The sequence below is a fragment of the Salmo salar genome, chromosome 09 (assembly GCF_965601325.2).
Source record: "Salmo salar chromosome 09, fSalSal1, whole genome shotgun sequence".
NCBI classification, from domain to species: Eukaryota; Metazoa; Chordata; class Actinopteri; order Salmoniformes; family Salmonidae; genus Salmo; species Salmo salar.
In genome coordinates, this window is record NC_138299.1 from 126,013,074 (window position 1) to 126,032,636 (window position 19,563).

Here is a 19,563-nt window from a genome sequence, read left to right on the forward strand (position 1 = left end):
CTCCCACCTCATTGGGTTTCTCACTCACTCACTCGATTAGCATAGAGTTGTATGGCTTTGCCATCATGTGATTTTTAATGTGCACGCTCCAAATCAATCACTTTTCCATTCCCCATGGGGCCCATGGAAAGCAGTGATTTATACCTGCTGAATCCACACAGAGATTGAATAGCTATAGAAACAGGTTCTTTCCTGGTGAAGGTAAGCCTATTTCTCATAATTACTTTCTTTCTGAGAGTTAGTACTTGAAGTGTATGTAAAGAGAGAACAGTGTTGATCATGAGGCTGCTCTAGCCTCCTGGGGGACATTTGTTGATTTAATAGAATCATTAATTAAACAATAAATCTGGTCATATTCATGACACAGTTGTTTCTGGACCCTGCTGAGTTATTGACTTAATATTTCCAGTTCACTTGTATAAAGAAGTTGATTTTATTATTAGAATTGATCATTTTGGTCACACTTTATTTGGATAGTCTGTAGATCTGTAGGTGGAAACCTGCTTGTTATGGTTAGGGTTGGAATAAAGTTTAGGGTAAGGGTTAGAGCTTGGGTAAGGGTTAGTAGGCAGTAGAAATGTTACTGAAAGTCTGTAGAGTGACTACAGATGGACTATCCAAATAAAGTGTTACCTAGATAGCTACTGTAAGTAAGCTACCGTACTGTAGATCGTAGCTAAGTCATCATCTTCTCTCTCTAGCCCCTCAAGAAATATCTATTCAGGTGAAGTCCAACTGCCTTAATGATAAAACGATCAAGCAGCCACAATACATTTCCATGGCAACTGATTTCAAACCTAATTTTCCAATCATGGCATCCATTGTCCACGATGAGTGTGTTTGATATGGCTGCAGTGGCCATGCTAGGAGGACCCTTTGATCTGAGTGCTCTTTTCATAAGCATTGAACTACACCAGACAATCCTACCAAACATAAGCGTAACCATAGAGATCCTATCAAATATATTCTAATTCTATGGGCATGGCACAGAAAGAGCTTGATACATTGGGCATGCGGCTGTGAATGCTGTCGCTATGCAGTTTGAGACTTGAAATTGAGGTTGTTCGATATGTTTACATTTTGAATTTAGCCACAAACAAATCTATAAGAATAACTTGAGTGTCTCTAATAAGAAAGGAACAGTCTTCCATATCGACATCCCAGGGTTGTTACTTAATTTCACGGGTAGAAGACCTTGCTCCCTGAGTGTCAGCTCAGTTGCGCAGTGCTCATTGTTTTATTTAGTTGGGTTCGGTGGCATTTGGAGGTTTAGCTGTTTTTTTTTTGTTTTTTTTACTCAGAAACTGTCTCTGTCTTCCACACATTTACAGGGCTTGGAAAAAAACATGTTAGTTATAAGGTTAAACAGGTCTCAGGAGTCTTCATGCATTCACTGCAGGCTATTGTTCCTGTCAATCAATATCCATTTAGAAAGGCCAAAGGAAATGTTGATACAGTACACTCTTGTTTTGTTTGTGAACAGCTTTAGTCAATGTTACCCCATGGTACCTTCGTCAATGTTACCCCATGGTAACTTCGTCAATGTTACCCCATGGTACCTTCGTCAATGTTACCCCATGGTAACTTCGTCAATGTTACCCCATGGTACCTTTGTCAATGTTACCCCATGGTACCTTCGTCAATGTTACCCCATGGTACCTTCGTCAATGTTACCCCATGGTACCTTCGTCAATGTTACCCCATGGTACCTTCGTCAATGTTACCCCATGGTACCTTCGTCAATGCTATCCCTTGGTACTGTATGTAGCAATTGTACCGGGTATCTAATCAACCCAAGACAGCACTGCAGAGTCAGTCTTATCCGCATGCTTGTCATTCTCCTCATCCTGATCACTCCTAGATAGGCTCAATGAGAGAAACTCAGGAGACATACGTGACTAAGGGAACTGCTGTTTCAGGTATGTCCATGTGATGCTGCATTCAAACATTTGGTCCAACATTCATTTGCTAATCAGGCTTATTGAAAGTAATGACGGATTTAGAGCCCCGTTGAACATCATTGTTCCGCTTTTCCTGGAAGCTATCCTGTTTTCCCTATGTCCTCCATTCACCCTCTCTTTCTCTCTCTCTGTGTTTCCCCACAGCGGATTCTCTAGATGGGGAGGAGTACCTGGATATATCAGGGATCATGAGGAACCAGGCGGGCCGCTACGAATGCAAAGCCAGCAATGACGTGGCCACACCGGACGTCAAATACGTCAATGTTGTCGTCAACTGTAAGTCACTTTTTGGGGGGGTGACTCCTGTTTCTCCTGGCCAGTTGTTTTTACTACATTGAGATCCATGATGTGTCTTTCATTAATTGATGAAAGCAATAGAACCAGATTAACTGTTGTGATTGAATCCTTAGATCCTCCCGCCATCGAGAATGCCAAGAGCTCTGAAACTCAGGTGGGCCATATGGGGGTTCTTCAGTGTGATGTGGCCGCAGTGCCCAAACCAGAGTTTGAGTGGTACAGAGATGACAAGAGGTAAGCGTTTTGTGGTTGTTTGATTCCCAGATTGCCCCTTTAATACATGTCCTTTGGTTATAATGGGGGAAGAGCCTACCCTATTATCAGAGGAGGCTGGTGGGAGAATCTATAGGAGGCCCGGGCACATTTTTATGGAATAAATGGAATGGTATCAAACATATGGAAACCACGTTTGACTACATTCCATTAATTCCAGCCATTACAATGAGCCCGTCCTCCTATAGCTCCTCCCACCAGCCTGCACTGCATGTCATATGAAAATGTAAAAGTTGTCCAGGGGACCAATTTCACACCTATGACAGAGAGGACACTTATAGAGGAGAACCGTAGGTGGAAATCCGTATGTGATCACTAAGCAATGGCAACCATGTTCCTTTCATCTTAACACTTTTCATGTAATAACCTCTCAGATTGCTTCACTGTAACATATTCAGCGGCTGTGCAAAGCCGAAAAGTGAAAGTGTTTATGGTAATGTTCACACTTAACAGTCTTTGTAAGCTCGATGATTGTGATAAAAAAATTACAAACTGAGGAGCAAATTTAGTATAAGTATTGTCTGCTATTTTATTGCAAAAGTAGTCTAGGTATTCAGTATATAATTGATAATTGTTCAGATATTTAAATTGTTCACTACCATTATTTTATAAAACGGGTTCAGTCAGCGCTTTGCCTTTCTGACTCCAATCATTCCACGACCCTTTTGATTAGCTGAGGTGATTTGGTCAAGTGTGAAACACTTTATCTAGAAACAATTGATCCTTGATTGCGATACGTATTTGGAAATCTTTAACACTCAACTTAATTATCATCCCAATTTTTTTTTTTACAAATGCAAAAGATGCACTGCTGTACCGGACACCCCTGCAGCCCCTGAAATGCGGGGACCATGAGCTTTGGGGGCCCTTACACCTGTCATTGATGTCAATTTTTTAAAATGTAATAAATACTTTTTATTTTATTTCCGTATGTACTAGGATACTAAGTGTTTGTTTCTTGGGCTTCAGGAATGTGACTGAAAAGGTACCCCAGGTCTTGAAAAATAACAAACTGATTGAAAGTATTAGGGGGTATCAGCAAACAAATGCCATGGTCAAGCCTACGACAGCACCAGTGCAATGAGTGGAGCTTACTGTGTCCAAAAGCTCATATCAGACGAGAGCCTAATGGTTCTTAGGTAGTTCTTTATGAGTTTTAGATTAGAAAATGATCTCTCCACAGAAGCGACAGTTACAGGGATGGTAAAAACAGCTTGATTGCTGTAGAAACATCAGGGAAACTGGGCAGAAGGGAATGGTGCTTTCTGGTCACATTTAATTTGTCACATGCGCCGATACAACCGGTGTAGACCTTACAGTGAAATGCTTACTTACAAGCCCTTAACCAACAATGCGGTTTTAAGAAAATACCAACAAAAAAAGTAAGAAATAAGAATAACAAATAATTGAAGAGCAACAGTAAATAACAATAGCGGGGCTATAGGGCTATATACAGGGGGTACCGGTACAGAGTCAATGTGTCAATGTGTGGGGGTCACTGGTGTCGAGGTAATTCAGGTAATTATGTACATGTAGGTAGAGTTATTAAAGTAGCTATGCATAGATAATAACAGAGAGTAGCAGCAGCGTGGGGGGGGGGCAATGCAAATAGTCTGGGTAGCCATTTGATTAGCTGTTCAGGTGTCTTATGGCTTGGGGGTAGAAGCTGTTTAGAAACCTATTGGACCTAGATTTGGCGCTCCAGTACCGCTTACCGTGCGGTAGCAGAGAGAACAGTCTATGACTAGGGTGGCTGGGGTCTTTGACAATTTTTAGGGCCTTCCTCTGACACCGCCTGGTATAGAGGTCCTGGATGGCAGGAAGATGTACTGGGCCGTACGCACTACCCTCTGTAGTGCCTTGTTGTTGGAGGCCAACCAGGTAACCCGTCAGGATACTCTCGATGGTGCAGCTGTAAAACCTTTTGAGGACCTGAGGACCCATGACAAATCTTTTCAGTCTCCCGAGGGGGAATAGGTTTTGTCGTGCCCTCTTCACGACTGTCTTGGTGTGCTTGGACCATGTTAGTTTGTTGGTGATGTGGATGCCAAGGAACTTGAAGCGCTCAACCCGCTCCACTGCAGCCCCGTCGATGAGAATGGGGGCGTCCTCGGTCCTCCTTTTCCTGTAGTCCACAATCATCTCCTTTGTCTTGATCATGTTGAGGGAGAGGTTGTTGTCCTGGCACCACACGGTTAGGTCTCTGACCTCCTCCCTATAGGCTGTCTCACCGCTGTCGGTGATACCAAGGCTGTCTCATTGTTGTCGGTGATACCACTGTTGTCATCAGCAAACTTAATGATGGTGTTGGAGTCGTGCCTGGCCGTGCAGTCATGAGTGAACAAGGAGTACAGGAGATGACTGAGCACGCACCCCTGAGGGGCCCCCGTGTTGAGGATTAGCGTGGCGGATGTGTTGTTGCTTACCCTTACCACCTGGGGGGCATCCCATTAGGAAGTCCATGATCCAGTTGCAGAGGGAGTAGTTTAGTCCCAGGGTCCTTAGCTTAGTGATGAGCTTTGAGGGTACTATGGTGTTGAACGTTGAACTGTAGTCAATGAATAGAATTCTCACATATGTGTTCCTTTTGTCCAGGTGGGAAAGGGCAGTGTGGAGTGCAATAGAGATTGCATCATCTGTGGATCTGTTGGTGCGGTATGCAAATTGGAGTGGGTCTAGGGTTTCTGGGATAATAGTGTTGATGTGAGCCATGACCAGCCTTTCAAAGCATTTCATGGCTACAGACGGGAGTGCTATGGGTCGGTAGTCATTTAGGCAGGTTACCTTAGTGTTCTTGGGCACAAATACAGCAGTTCTGCAACATCTTTAATTGAGCCTCTCATTCTCCTTAATTCTCAACACATCATGGAAAGAGATTAACTGTATAGGAAGCTCTGGGACAGGTCATCTGGACACTGGACAGCCAATAAATTAGAAGATGCAGGGCTCGAGGGCCTTGAACAAAAAAAGCAATTTTTGTTCATACTGGTGAACCGTCATTTGAGTTGTGTGGTTGCAATATCAACAGTCCCTTATCTCTGGTATATCTTGGCATGCGTCATTCAAGACTAAGTTTAAATTGTGTGCAGCACAATGGACATACACTGAGTGCACAAAACATTATGAACACCTGCTCTTTCATTGACATAGACTGACCAGGTGAATCAAGGTGAAAGCTATGATCACTTATTGATGTCACTTGTCAAATCCACTTCAATCAGTGTAGAGGAAGGGTAGGAGACAGGTTAAAGAAGGCTTTTTAAGCCTTGAGACAATTGGGACATGGATTGTGTATGTATGCCATTCAGAGGGTGAATGGGCAAGACTAAAGATTTACTTTAAGTGCCTTTGAATGGGGTATGGTAGTAGGTGGCAGGCGCACCGGTTCGTGTCCAGAACTGCAACGCTGCTGGGTCTTTTCACACACTCCCGTGTGTATCAAAAATGGTCCACCACTCAAAGGACATCCAGCCAACTTGACACAACTGTGGGAAGCTTTGGAGTCAACATGGGCCAACATCCCTGTGGAACGCTTTCGACACCTTGTAGAGTCCCATGCCCCAATGAATTGAGGCTGTTCTGAGGGATAAAGGTGGGGGGTGCAACTCAATATTAGGAAGATGTTCATAATGTTTTGTACACTCAGTGTATATTGCACTGTGTCTCAGGAAAGACTATTTGGGGTGGCAATACTCTGTATAGAAAACAGTCGGGCCGCAACCTGGACCTAGAGGCCGTAGTGAACATTTGCACACAAAAAAGGAGGACTTCAGGAGACCAGGTGAGTCTCTCAAGTTGGATTTAATTTTGAATATTGCAGCCCATTTTATGTAGGCTATTAGCCAGACAAAACCCACTGAGTTCAACAACAAATAGTGGCTGAATTTATCCTCAAACCGACTACTTTGTTTCTCATTGCAGCTATAGATAGTACACTGCATAATGAAACAATCCCTAGTAAGCGAGTGTTTTGAGGGTAGACAATGTATTATTTGGCATTAATATAGACTGGTTTTACGCACAACAACAGGAAGAGAGCGCGATGGCGGCTCAGTTTATGCAGGTTCAGATACCCTATGCGGGACAGTTGTATATTCAAAAAAATCTATTGGTAGCTGATTAGTATTCTGTTGTATCTAAAATGTATTTGACAATCTGCAATGTTTGAATTTCCAACTTTAATTACTGAACAAGTAATTACATTATTTCCACTGGCCAGCAGTCTAAAAATGGCAGCATTGCGACACGTTAGGCTTAACCTTGAGAAAATGATGACCAAAATAGGCCTACCATTAAACATTTATCCATTAGCTAAAGCAAAGGTGTGCCCTGGCTCCATAGAAAACCTATCATCGATTCGATAGGCATGCAGCCGCATAGACATGTTGCAATTTCAGCACCATGGACAGCGATTGGTAGTCTACTTTGTGAGTGGCTGTCTGGCTGACACATTTGATTATTATAGCGCAAACCTTACAGGGGGGCCCAGAGAAACTGCGTTACGCCAGTGACTTACTGTTAGCTGTTTTATCACGGATTTCCACTGAGTTTTTTTAAAACAGCTTCGAGACAACAAAAAAAATGGTGTTCCCTCCTGGGTGTCCATTAGCTCCGGAAGTGTCGTAGTTCAGGTACTGTAAATATGCTACGCAAAATACCTCTGTGTAAGTGTTTCATTTGTGAAATTGTTTTGGGATGATAATTAAGTTGAGTATTAAAGATTTCCAAAACCACATCACAAGGGTTATTCATGTTTAGGCAGAGCGTCAGGGCTCTTAACATATTTCCCCAGCACAACAGTTAGTTTTGTGAATGTATTGTAAGGCACTAGCACTACTGTACATGAATGGGAAATGTTTTGATTAGAAGGGAGAGTATACCTTCTTGTCAAAATGTTTTTGGTAGTAAAGAATTGTGTATATTCACTAATGAATCAGCTAGCATACAGGATCAAACCACAAACCAAAATCCAAATAACCAAGCCTTCTAAACATTACAGAACCAATAGTCCACAGAGGAAAAATGTATTGAAAATCAATACAATATCCCTTAAACAAGTCTTTGTGAATGTTCTCCCTTGTATGGAGTTGAGAAAACTAGTCTTTTAAACTACAAAGAGTTTCTTGGTTACGAACATTTCTGACAACAACATTACAGTCAAGATGGTTTCCTTCAGACATACCCACTCAAACCAGGAAGTGACTATGGGTGTGGCCAGAGCACACAGCCTGTACACATCAAGGAACCATGGAACCTTGCCGGTTACAATGTTACTGTAGTTGTTTTGTTCCCCTGAATTCCTGGCTTGGTTATTTCTTGAGATAAATCCATATCTCAGGCCATCTGTTTTTGTGGATCCAGCTATATGCCACAATCGAAAATGAATGGAAAAGATAAGCACCATATAATTTCCAGATTTGCTCTGCTTATCTTTTCATTTGGGGTTGAGTAATATAGCTAGATCTACACAGCCAATGGCATGGTATGTGGACTCGTCACATTAGATTACCTTTTAGGTCAGAAAACATCTGCCAAACTTTGAATTCAAACTCTAATACCTTTAAGTGCCCTTCCTTTACCTCTGCATGTTATTAATTTATCTCCTTCAACGACTTCCTTGATGTAATACAATACCATAATTTCAAATAATGCTCAGCCAGTAGATTTTATGTTTTGTCTTTAACGATTAACTTAGTGTACCTTATCAAGCATATTTACTTCCACTTTGCAAGAGGCCTGTTCCTCAACTTGTTTTCTGTAATTCCCTTTAACCTTACCAGCACTGACCTCGTCATGACTGCCCACCGCTGCTGTTACGTTTGAACTACTTTACCACTGAAATCTCCACACCTGTCACGACTTCCACCGAAGGTGGTTCCTCTCCCTGTTCGGGCGGCGGTCGGCGTCACCGGCCTACTAGTCATCACCGATCCCTTTTTCCTTTTCCGTTTGTTTTGTCTGTGGTTCTTTCACACCTGTTTTTCATTTGCCTTAATTTCTGTTTGTATAATTACCCCTGTTTGCCTGCCTAGGTTTGTGCGGGATTGTTCATGGTGATGTTGTTCGCTAAGGTTGTGCCTTATTGGTTCTCACGTATTATACATAGTGTGTATAAGTTCAGGAGCGTTGTTTTTTGTTTCCCTCCTTCCGTGAGTAACTGGTTTTCTCTATTGTTAAGAGCGTTTGTTTTGGTATTGTACCTGACCTGTATGTTTATGGGACTTGCCTATTAAATACGCATCTCGGACATCTCTGCTCTCCTGCGCTTGACTCCTTCACCTACCTCTACACAATCTCGGCACAGAATCCCGCACCATTTCTTGATGGAGGAGCGCGTCCAACACCACATGGCAGTATTACACCGTCTGTGGACCGCAATGGATCAGGTGATGGCGACGATGGAAAGATAGGAGAGAGGTGACCTTCCTACACCTCCACCAGCCACAGTCCAACCAGTCCCACAACCCTCTCCTTCGTCGCCTGGTCCAAGTGGAATTCAGCTCGCGCTCCAGAGGGAGTACGATGGGACGGCGACCGGGTGCCAGGGGTTCTTACTCCAGATGGAGCTATACCTGGAAATCGTTCACCCGGTTCCTTTGGGAGGTCTCCTGCCTCTCAGGCAAAGCCCGGGAGTGGGCCAATGCGGTGTGGAACGATCCAGACTCGGCGAGGGACCACTACCCAGAGTTCACCTGTCGCTTCCGGGCCGTGTTCGACCACCCACCTGAGGCCGAGCGGCGGGTGAACGGCTATTCCATCTAAGGCAGGAGACGAGGTGCGCACAGGACTTCGCCCTAGAGTTCCGGACCTTGGCCGCCGGCTCGGGATGGAACGACAGGGCCCTGATCGATCACTATAGGTGCAGTTTGCGCAAGGACGTCCATAGGGAGCTAGCATGTCGAGACACCACCCTCACCTTGGACCAGCTGGTAGACATGTCCATTCGGCTGGACAACTTGCTGGCGACCCGCGGACGTCCGGATCGGGTCCTGTCAGTTTCATACCCCAGCCCCTCCGCTCCAATGCCCATGGAGCTAGGAGGGGCTGCAGCGAGGACGACCGGAGGAGGAGCCCTTTCCTGTACCAGCTGTGGTCGTAGAGGGCACACTGCTGACCGGTGCTGGTGGGGCTATTCTGGGAGTCGAGACGCCAGGCCGAGCACTGCTCGGACACCCCAGGTGTGTCGGCACCAGGCTCACCCAGAGTCCCCTGTTGGTCACATGTATGTGTTGATTTCTTTTCCTGAGTTTTCTCCTCATTCCCGGAGTAAGGCGCTAGTCGATTCAGGCGCAGCAGGGAATTTTATTGACCGCGGTGTTGCGCATAGTTTAGGGATCCCCCTTGTTCAGATTGATAAACACTTCCCAGTGCATGCCTTAGATAGCCGACCATTAGGGTCAGGGCTAGTCAGGGAGGCCACGGCTCCACTGGGCATGGTTACGCAGGAGGGTCATGAGGTGAGAATCAGTCTCCTCCTCATTGATTCTCCTGCATTTCCGGTGGTGCTGGGGATCCCCTGGTTGGCCTGTCACAATCCTAAGATTTCGTGGCAACAGAGGGCTCTAAAGGGGTGGTCAGAGGAGTGCTCAGGCAGGTGTGTAGGGCTTTCCATTGGTGCAACGACGGTGGAGAGTCCAGACCAAATCTCCACCGTGCGCATTCCCTGAGAATATGTCGATTTGGCTATCGCCTTCTGTAAAAAGAAGGCGACCCAATTACCACCTCATTGACGAGGGGATTGTGCGATAAATCTCCTGGTAGACGCTGCACTTCCCAGGAGTCACGTGTATCCCCTGTCACAGGAGGAGACGGTGGCTATGGAAACATATGTCTCTGAATCTCTGGGGCAGGGGTACATTCGGCCCTCCACATCACCTGCCTCCTCGAGTTTCTTTTTTGTGAAAAAGAAGGAGGCAGGTCTGCGTCCGTGCATTGATTCCGTCACAGTGGGGTACAGTTACCCGCTACCTCTCATCGCCACGGCGATTGAGTCATTTCACGGGGCACGCTTCTTCACAAAACTGGAGCTTAGGAGGGAGATGAGTGGAAGACAGCGTTTAGTACCACATCCGGCCATTATGAGTACCTTGTCATGCCGTACGGGTTGAAGAATGCTCCAGCAGTCTTCCAATCCTTTGTAGACGAGATTCTCAGGGACCTGCACGGGCAGGGTGTGGTGGTATATATCGATGACATTCTGGTCTATTCCGCTACACGCACCGCGCATGTGTCTCTGGTGCGCAAGGTACTTGGGCGGCTGTTGGAGCATGACCTGTACGTCAAGGCTGAGAAATGCTTGTTCTTCAAACAGGCTGTCTCCTTCCTAGGGTATCGCATTTCCACATCAGAGTTGGTGATGGAGTGTGACCGCATTGCAGCCGTGCGTATTTGGCCGACTCCAACCACGGTAAAGGAGGTGCAGCGGTTTTTAGGGTTTGCCAACTACTACCTGAGGTTTATCCAGGGTTTTGGGCAGGTGGCTGCTCCCATTACATCACTGCTGAAGGGGGGACCGGTGCGTCTGCAGTGGTCGGCTGAGGCGGACAGAGCTTTTGGTCGCCTGAAGGCTCTGTTTACCTCGGCTCCCATGCTGGCTCATCCGGATCCCTCTTTGGCATTCATAGTGGAGGTGGACGCGTCCAAGGCTGGGATTGGAGCCATGCTCTCACAACGCTCGGGTACGCCACCGAAGCTCCGCCCCTGTGCTTTCTTTTCGAGGAAGCTGAGCCCACGGAGCAAAACTATGATGTGGAGGATCGGGAGTTGTTGGCTGTCGTCAAAGCTCTGAAGGTGTGGAGACATTGGCTTGAGGGGGCTAAACACCCTTTTCTCATCTGACCACCATAATCTGGAGTACATCCGGGAGGCGAGGAGACTGAACCAGGTAAGGTGGGCTATGTTTTTCACCCTATTTAGATTTACTATATCATATAGACCAGGTTCCCAGAACACTAAGGCAGACGCACTGTCCCGACTGTATGATGCGGAGGAGCGGTCCATCGATCCTACTCCCATACTTCCGGCCTCTTGTCTGGTGGCACCGGTGAGGTGGGAGGTGAACATCGAGCGGGCATCGCATGTAGAGCCTACTCCACCACAGTGTCCAGCTGGACGGGTGTACGTTCCGCGTGAGGTTCATGACAGGTTGATCTGGTGGGCTCACATATACATAGTGTGTATAAGTTTAGGAGCGTTGTTTTTTGTTTCCCTCCTTCCGTGAGTAACTGGTTTTCTCTGTTAAGAGCGTTTGTTTTGGTATTGTACCTGACCTGTATGTTTATGGGACTTGCCTATTAAATACACATCTCGGACATCTCTGCTCTCCTGCGCTTGACTCCTTCACCTACCTCCACACAATCTCGTCACAAGACCATCTCCCAGTGGCATCTGATGTATAGGAATCCTCTAGTACTTATTGATACTGCAGCAATTAGCATTTCCCAAGACTGACCCGCTTCTCCTAATCCTCTACTGGGGATTCTGAGGCTCATTACTGTTGCTGCTGCTTGGTCCTTTGATCTGGAACCTCCCGGTCCACTATTAGTCTCTCTAGTTTCTGATTACATCCCGCATTCTGGCACCTCCCCTGAACTATGCCGCATGAAAGTCTTCAGGGAAGAGGAGGGTGGTACAGTATAGCCTGGTTAACCCAGACTGAACACTGTACTCACTCATTGGGAACTGAAACAATGGTAGAGTGCTCTTCACAGAACCTGATATTCCCCCAATGTTGAATATGGGGAAGCGTTTTTGTTTCTCCCCATCAACATGAGTTGCTGTCACAACCACTTGACAACATTTTCCATTTTCCCTGCCACGTACAATGTCTTGTTGATTTCCTTTATCAACAGCCTGTAGACATCCTACTTCTGTCACTCACCGTTTCCTGTAATAGCCTACTTTAGATGCACCCACATGCCAACTCGAGAGGCGGCGAATGAGATGTGTCTGCCTGATTGTTTGACAAATTCCCGTTCAAACCAGTTTCTGTACCTTTTGCCCCATTTCAGTACATGAATCGAATCTGTCTTTCTGTTAAAAAATGCTTGTGGCTTCTTAAAGAGAATATGTAATTGAAAAGACATGTGCTGCCATCTACCAGTGGAAGATGATGGTGCAATGAACTAGGTATTATTTGGATCCCTTCCCTGGATGCTTCAGACTTCACACAGTTGCTTATGACTTGACCATAGCTGGAAATGTTGTATTCCATGCTGCTCAACCAGGACTCAGGGGAAGACGTAACATTTTAAACGTAAATCTGTCTCCCTCCATTTAGTATGATATGTTACAAATTCCAATTTGTTGTGACTAATGTTAGCTAGGCTAGGGGTTAGGCTTAAGGTTTAAAGTTAGGGTTAAGGTTAAGGTTAGGAGTTAGGTTAAAGGGTTCGGGGAAGGGTTAGTTAACATGCTAAGTTGTTGCAAAGTAGCTTAAAAAGTAGTAAGTAGTTGCAAAGTTGCTATTTAGCTAAAATGTTGAATTTGTCCGTGACGAGATTTCAACAAGCAACCTTTGGATTGCTTGACATTTGCATTATATGCCAATCCATCCACCCCGAACAACCACCCACCCTCCCTCCTTTCGTTTTTGCCTTAAGTAACTTTCTGTCTTATGTAACCATACCAAACGTAACATATCATACTAATTTGTTACCACTATGTTACGTATAGTTTATGAGACCAAGCTGTGCTGCTAGAACCAAACACAATCATCTAACTGCATGCATGTGCTCTGAAATCCCATAGTGCCTTTAGTATCTAGGAGTCACCTGGCCCAAGTTTGATATTTCGGTCTAATGTAATTTTCCATGACATGAACCACGTGTATTCATTGGCCTTATCATCACTGGTGATGTGAATGGTCCCACCCAAGGTGTCCCTCTAGGAGGATCTCAGCACTTTCTCAACTTTCTGTTTCCCCGCCATCAGATTATGCTGTCTCATGATGTGCACTCACTTTCCTTTTTATGCAAATGTTTTTTACTACCGTGTGTCAGCACAAACCCACTGCCCCCTTAAATCAGTCTCAGCTATCCTAGCACTTTAAAATGTTAAAGGTGGGATCAGTTTGAAGCCCTTCATACATTACCTTGTGTGCCTCTACAATGTATTGTACACGGAGTATACCAAACATTAAGAACACCTTCCTAATATTGAGTTGCACCCCCTTTTGCCCTGAGAACAGCATCAATTCGTCGGGGCATGGACTCTACAAGGTATAGAAAGCGTTCCATGGGGATGCTGGCCCATGCTTCCCACAGTTGTCAAGTTGGCTGGATGTCCTTTGGGTGGTGGACTATTGTTGATACACACGGGAAACTGTTGAGCGTAAAAAGCCCAGCAGCGTTGTAGTTCTTGACACAAACTGGTACGCATGGCCCCTACTACCATACCCCGTTCAAAGGCATTTAAATCTTTTGTCTTGCCCATTCACCCTTTGAAAGGCACTTGCACACAATCCATGTCTCAATTGTCTCAAGGCTTAAAAATCCTTCTTTAACCTGTCTCCTCCCCTTCATCTACACTGATTGAAGTGGATTTAACAGGTGACATCAACAAGGGGTCATAGCTTTCACCTGGTCAGTCTATGTCAAGGAAAGAGTGTATTGTTGTGTCTACTCAATGTCAATAGACTCTATGATAAGGCAAACCAATGTTATCATAATTCATTATTTGTATGTAAATATATGAGAGGAACTGTGTGAACCTTTGTTAATTCTTTGATTCTACTTACTGTATGTATTCTAAAGACAAAAGTGGTAGACAAATCAGATGTCCCGAGTTTTATGCATAGTGTGTCATAATTCCTAACATGATGTGGCGTTTTGTCCAGGCTATCCAACGCCCAGGGAATCAGCATCCAGATCGTAGGGACCACAACTGTACTGATGATCTCCAACGTTACAGAGGAGGACTATGGCAACTACACATGTGTTGCAACCAACAAACTTGGGATCCAAAATGCTAGTCTCTTCCTCTATAGTAAGTGACTTTGGAATAATATGCAGTCCCCCAAAATCTCTTAGTTAAATGTCTCTGAAATTAGACATATTAGACAATGTTACAAATTCTAGGCCCATTCCATTTAGATGTGGCCTAGAAAATGGTGTGTTACATGGTCTGACCACCAGATGTCACTCACTGCACACAAATGAATTCCTGTAGTGTCATAGCAACAGTACCGATTCTCAGACAGGGACCTGTCAGGCATAACAGTTTATACATTTACACATTATTACATCACATAGAAGTAACATATATTAAATTAAACATCAACAAAACTAATATGTTAGTCTTTAACCTCCCTCCCTCCCTCCCTCTCTCTCCAGGACCTGGTACGGGCCGAGACAAAAACGGCTCCGCCTGCCTATCCCAGTCACTGTGGCTCCTCCTGGCCTCCATCACCTGCCTTCTCTTCAAGTGTTAATAACACCACCAACCTACCATTGTTATTACCTACCCAGTTATTACATTGAGACTGTTTGCGTAATGTAACAAAAATCCTGACGTGCTCCGATGCACCAAACTAGATAATAAGAAGATAGAATGGGCTTATTAAGTTTTAGTAACAAAAAAATATGAAAAGGAGACAATGGAACAAACACTGCTTTTTCTAAGAAACATTTATTGCCATTTTAACATGCTGAAGTCTTGCTTTTCCGCTGTCATTACTCTTGTTTCGGTTGGGGTGTGGATCATTGTATTTTGTCCAAATGAATACGTAAGTCTAAACCTCCAAATGGCAGGGATTTCAGGTCAAGTACAACAATCATGGATATCTGCGAGAAGCACTGAGACATTCAAGTTACTGTTCCTTTCCTAATGGCATTTTACTGTATTGTTAAACGAAAAGGGCATTTTAACCAGTGCATTATCAGACATTATGAACTGGGTGATTCGAGCCCTGAATCCTGATTGGCTGACAGCCGTGGTATATCAGCCCGTATACCATGGGTATGACAAAACATGTATTTTTACTTCTCTAATTACGTTGGTAACCAGTTTATAATAGCAATAAGGCACCTCGGGGGTTTGTGGTATATGGCCAATATATCACGGCTAAGGGCTGTATCCAGGCACTCCGCTTAAGAACGGCGCGTAAGAACAGCCCTTAGCCGTTGTGTAACGGCCATATACCACACCCCCTCGTGCCTTATTGCTTAAATAATATGCCAATGTCTGTCCAAAAATCGAAATTTAAAAAATATAAAACAAAACAATAGATTTTAAACTGTTTATAATACACATTATGTCAAAGCCAACACACTCCAGTCAACATTACAGAAAAACAGTAGAACATGCAATGTTATATTTGGTATACTTCATTTCAATAGTAAAGTGATCCTAACCGGGTGCAAATAGCCTCAGCTACATTAGATACATGGCTAGTTGCCTCTAAATTAACTGCCTCATTTTTGGATGCATCAAAGGATGAGGATGCTCAATAACTGTGGACTAGCATGAGGTATGCTTTGGTGAACTACTCTTTGCAAACCCTCATAGAAACGCTTGAAATGTGTATTCATTCTTTATGTCGAAAAAGAAGACCTACTTTCAGGACCTTCTTCAAACAAAACCTAGGTAATATTGATGCGTTACTGTATATAATAAAAAAAAAAGTATTTCTCTATATGATAAAAATAACTTGTTCCACCACTGTAACAAGAAAAATAGTAATTATTGTTGCAGCGTATGTTGTTTGTATGATTACAAGTCAACTATATGCTGTTCAGTTTCTCTAGGGCAAACTGTATTTAGCTTCAGAAATGGCCTGCCATATTAGCTTTTATCTTGTCATCGTTCTCCATTTAATTTTGAGCTACCACAGTTATACTGCTGGAATTTGGATAGACATGAATGATGTGCGTTTCTTTTCTGTATGTGTGTTTTCATAATGACATATGGAAATTCATAATTTATGGATTTATTTTAAATCATTTCCAACAATGGTGTATATACTTGAATCCAATGTCCTTATATATAAAGACAAATTTAATATGTCAATGTTTCTAAATAGGTCTGTAATTTGTTGATAATTAACTTGTAGTGTTCCATGGCAGCAGCCCTTTGCACCATGCAAATAAAGACCACTAGAGATCAATGTTTTTAAAAGGGTTTAATAAGGTCAAGTTCGTACATTTATTGTACCTTTCAAACGAAATTGTATTTTTTTTTTGGCTTTGAGTAGGGTACATAGATGTATTTGGTTTCTATAATGAAAGCTCATGGAGAGTGACCGTGAGCGGAATGCCAAAATTACAACAAAGGCCAACAAAACAGATAGGTCTCTTGATGACATTGTCTACTGCTATTTGTCAAGTCAGTGTGTTCACAAAAGCAACCTGTAATGTAAGTAATGCTCTCTGAAATCTCATCATCGTTAAAAACCTCCACTGAATTCATACTGCTTTGGAACCATGACTGTAAGGTAGTTGTCCATCTAAGCAGTCTGAGTTCTTTGTAAAAAAAAAAACAGACTTGCTGTATGTTAGCCTAAGTGCTATACTGAGAATCTATCTGTGTGTCATCTCTGTATTTTCAATTACTCATAAAACAATGAACGCTAGGCCTACTGTACATCCTGCCTCTGGACGATAGTTTATTAACAAAATAATCTGATTAAGAAATGAATAATCTGTCTGTTCACTTCAATAAAGGGGTATGTATTATAATTTGATGGGAAGTGTTTTTACATGTCTGAATGGAAAGGCATGTGGACTATAGTATGGTACTGTACCTGTCTACCTGGGAAAGCTAAAGCACTGGGGAAAGCAGTGGGCCGGTCTTGCACTGATTGACAGTCTCCTCAGCCAATGAGCCATCAGACGTTTAGCTGAAGTCTTTCCCAAGAGGAGGGATCTCACCTGACTGCACTGTACCCGGCCAGTATATACAGCCCCTGATCCCTTGTGACTAAGACCTTGGGACTGATGTGTCTACCTAGATTCTTACTAATAATGAACATTGCATCCCATCGCTGTATAAAATGGGCTTGTGTGTGTGTGTGCACACCCTGTTGAGTTACTTTGGCTTGTTTTAAGCCATTGAAAGAGATACATGCGGCATGAATCACCAGTCATGTACGTTGGCCACATGTCTATCCATCCCACCAAGCTATGGTTACATGTGTAACCCACCATCTTATGATTTATCTCACCTGTATATAAAATGTTTTTAGAATATATTTAAGCTGAGTCTATCCCTAAATTCACTTTGTTGATAATTACCCACTGTAGGACACAGAGGAATGTCACATTTGTACTTCCCTTTGTCACAAGAATGGAATTCCTAGACAATTATACAATCATTACACAGCAATGTCCCGTTTTTCTATTTCCTTTGATTTATGGTAACGTTTTTTTGCGATTGATTTCTTAAAATGGTGTGTAAAGGTATACAAGAAAAATGTTCAACACAAAATACATTTGTTTGAATTCAGTGTTCTGTATTTGAATGTGGATTGAGATGTCGATGAGTAATCTTTTTGGAGAACGCTTGAAACACAGTATCTTCCTGGTACAATTGTGTTTATCACCATGTAACATGCAAATAAAATAATATACGTATTGTTAATTCTCATTGGGAGATTTGTGTCCAATACTATACATTTCTGGAGTGCTTGAAAAACTATAAATCTCTTTTGGAAAAGGAGAGGGGTTTCTATGACACCTTCTAGCCAGTTAACTCTGGACATTGGAAATGACACTGACAAAGCGATCTGAACAGTGTGATCCCAGTCATTTGCATTGTCTCATGGAAATGATAGCCTTTATAGAAGGAAAGGGACGTTATATGTGGACACTGATGAATGGACGGAGTCAATTCATTTTCTATGAACCTTGTAGCGTTTTTATCTAACCTTTAAACCTCGAGGCCCCATTTGAGATAAAGACTCAAGGGAAAGACGACTCAGGCGGAGGGGGTGGGGGCGTTACATTGACCCTAAGTGGCAAAGTAGCTTTTAAAGTGTAGTGATAGGGTTGCAGCCAAATTTGAAATTAAATTCTTGAATTCACTCATGAAGTGGAGAATTTACGTTGAATTAAATTCTTATTGTAAAAACATTTAATCTTTTGAGTTGAATTGAAATCGTATATTTACTAGTTAATGATTTGTTTTTAATCATTTCAACCTGTATTCCAGTATAGCTAGGCTGTCTGAACAGTGATATAATCAGCCTGATGGAATGGAATTCGAATTGCTAAAATGCTAAAATGACGTAAATGTAAATGAATTGGAATTTGTTGAGTTATTGGGGATAATATTGAATTGGGAATTGAATTATCGGAATTGACCTAACATTGGAATTTAGAGGAATTGAATTATCTCTGAATTCAAAGACTGACTGGGAATTTGAATGAAATGAAATGGGAATTTACAGGGAGAGAGAATTGAATTAGAATTGAATTTGTGGAATTGACCCCAACCCTGGAAAGCACATGCACCAGTCCAGCCTTCATGAGAAATCTATCTGGTGATTATGAAACCCTAGCTGATCCTCCAACACAGACCTGACCAGCTGGAAGTGTTTGTGTCAAATACTGGGAGAATGGAAGAATGGGTCTATCTATAACCTATCTAGTAAAAAAAAAAACAGAGCTTACCACCAGCATGTTTTTACTATCAAGTCAATTGGGCTTGATTCAAACCATAGTGCTGAAAATCTGCATTGTAGTTTGATTGACATTTAAAGGCAATGTTCCTGCATTAGCGGGGACTGCATTCACTGTGAACGCTCCATATGTCGGCTCAATCGGAAATGACCTTTACATTTCAGCTATAGCGCTGAAACTCTGCAATAAGGATATAATCGAGACCCAACAGTATAGTATTTGTTACTAATCAGCTAATTGCTGGGTAATGTTTCATACCAGGGATTCAATTCAATATATAGTACAGAAGAGCTGCCATACAGTGTAATAGAAATTTAAAGCCAGTGTTCCCGAGTTAGCGGACTGCTTTCACAGTAAACACTGCATTGGTCGACTCAATTGGAAATGACCTAGAAATTTCAATCGCACTATAGTGC

The 19,563-nt window shown here is 43.2% G+C and overlaps 1 protein-coding gene across 2 annotated transcripts in view; it reads left to right on the plus strand.

Annotated features, from left to right (window-relative positions):
• LOC106612642 (limbic system-associated membrane protein) overlaps positions 1-18,113 on the plus strand; it is a 510,786-nt gene extending 492,673 nt beyond the window's left edge. For both annotated transcript variants that reach the window (XM_014213995.3, XM_014213994.3), the window contains 4 exons: positions 2,106-2,237; positions 2,372-2,492; positions 14,368-14,516; positions 14,864-18,113. In XM_014213995.3, coding sequence (XP_014069470.1) covers positions 2,106-2,237; positions 2,372-2,492; positions 14,368-14,516; positions 14,864-14,961 — 500 coding nt within the window. In that variant the 3' untranslated portion in view covers positions 14,962-18,113. The remainder of the gene's footprint in view (positions 1-2,105; positions 2,238-2,371; positions 2,493-14,367; positions 14,517-14,863) is intronic.
• Positions 18,114-19,563: the final 1,450 nt, after the last annotated feature.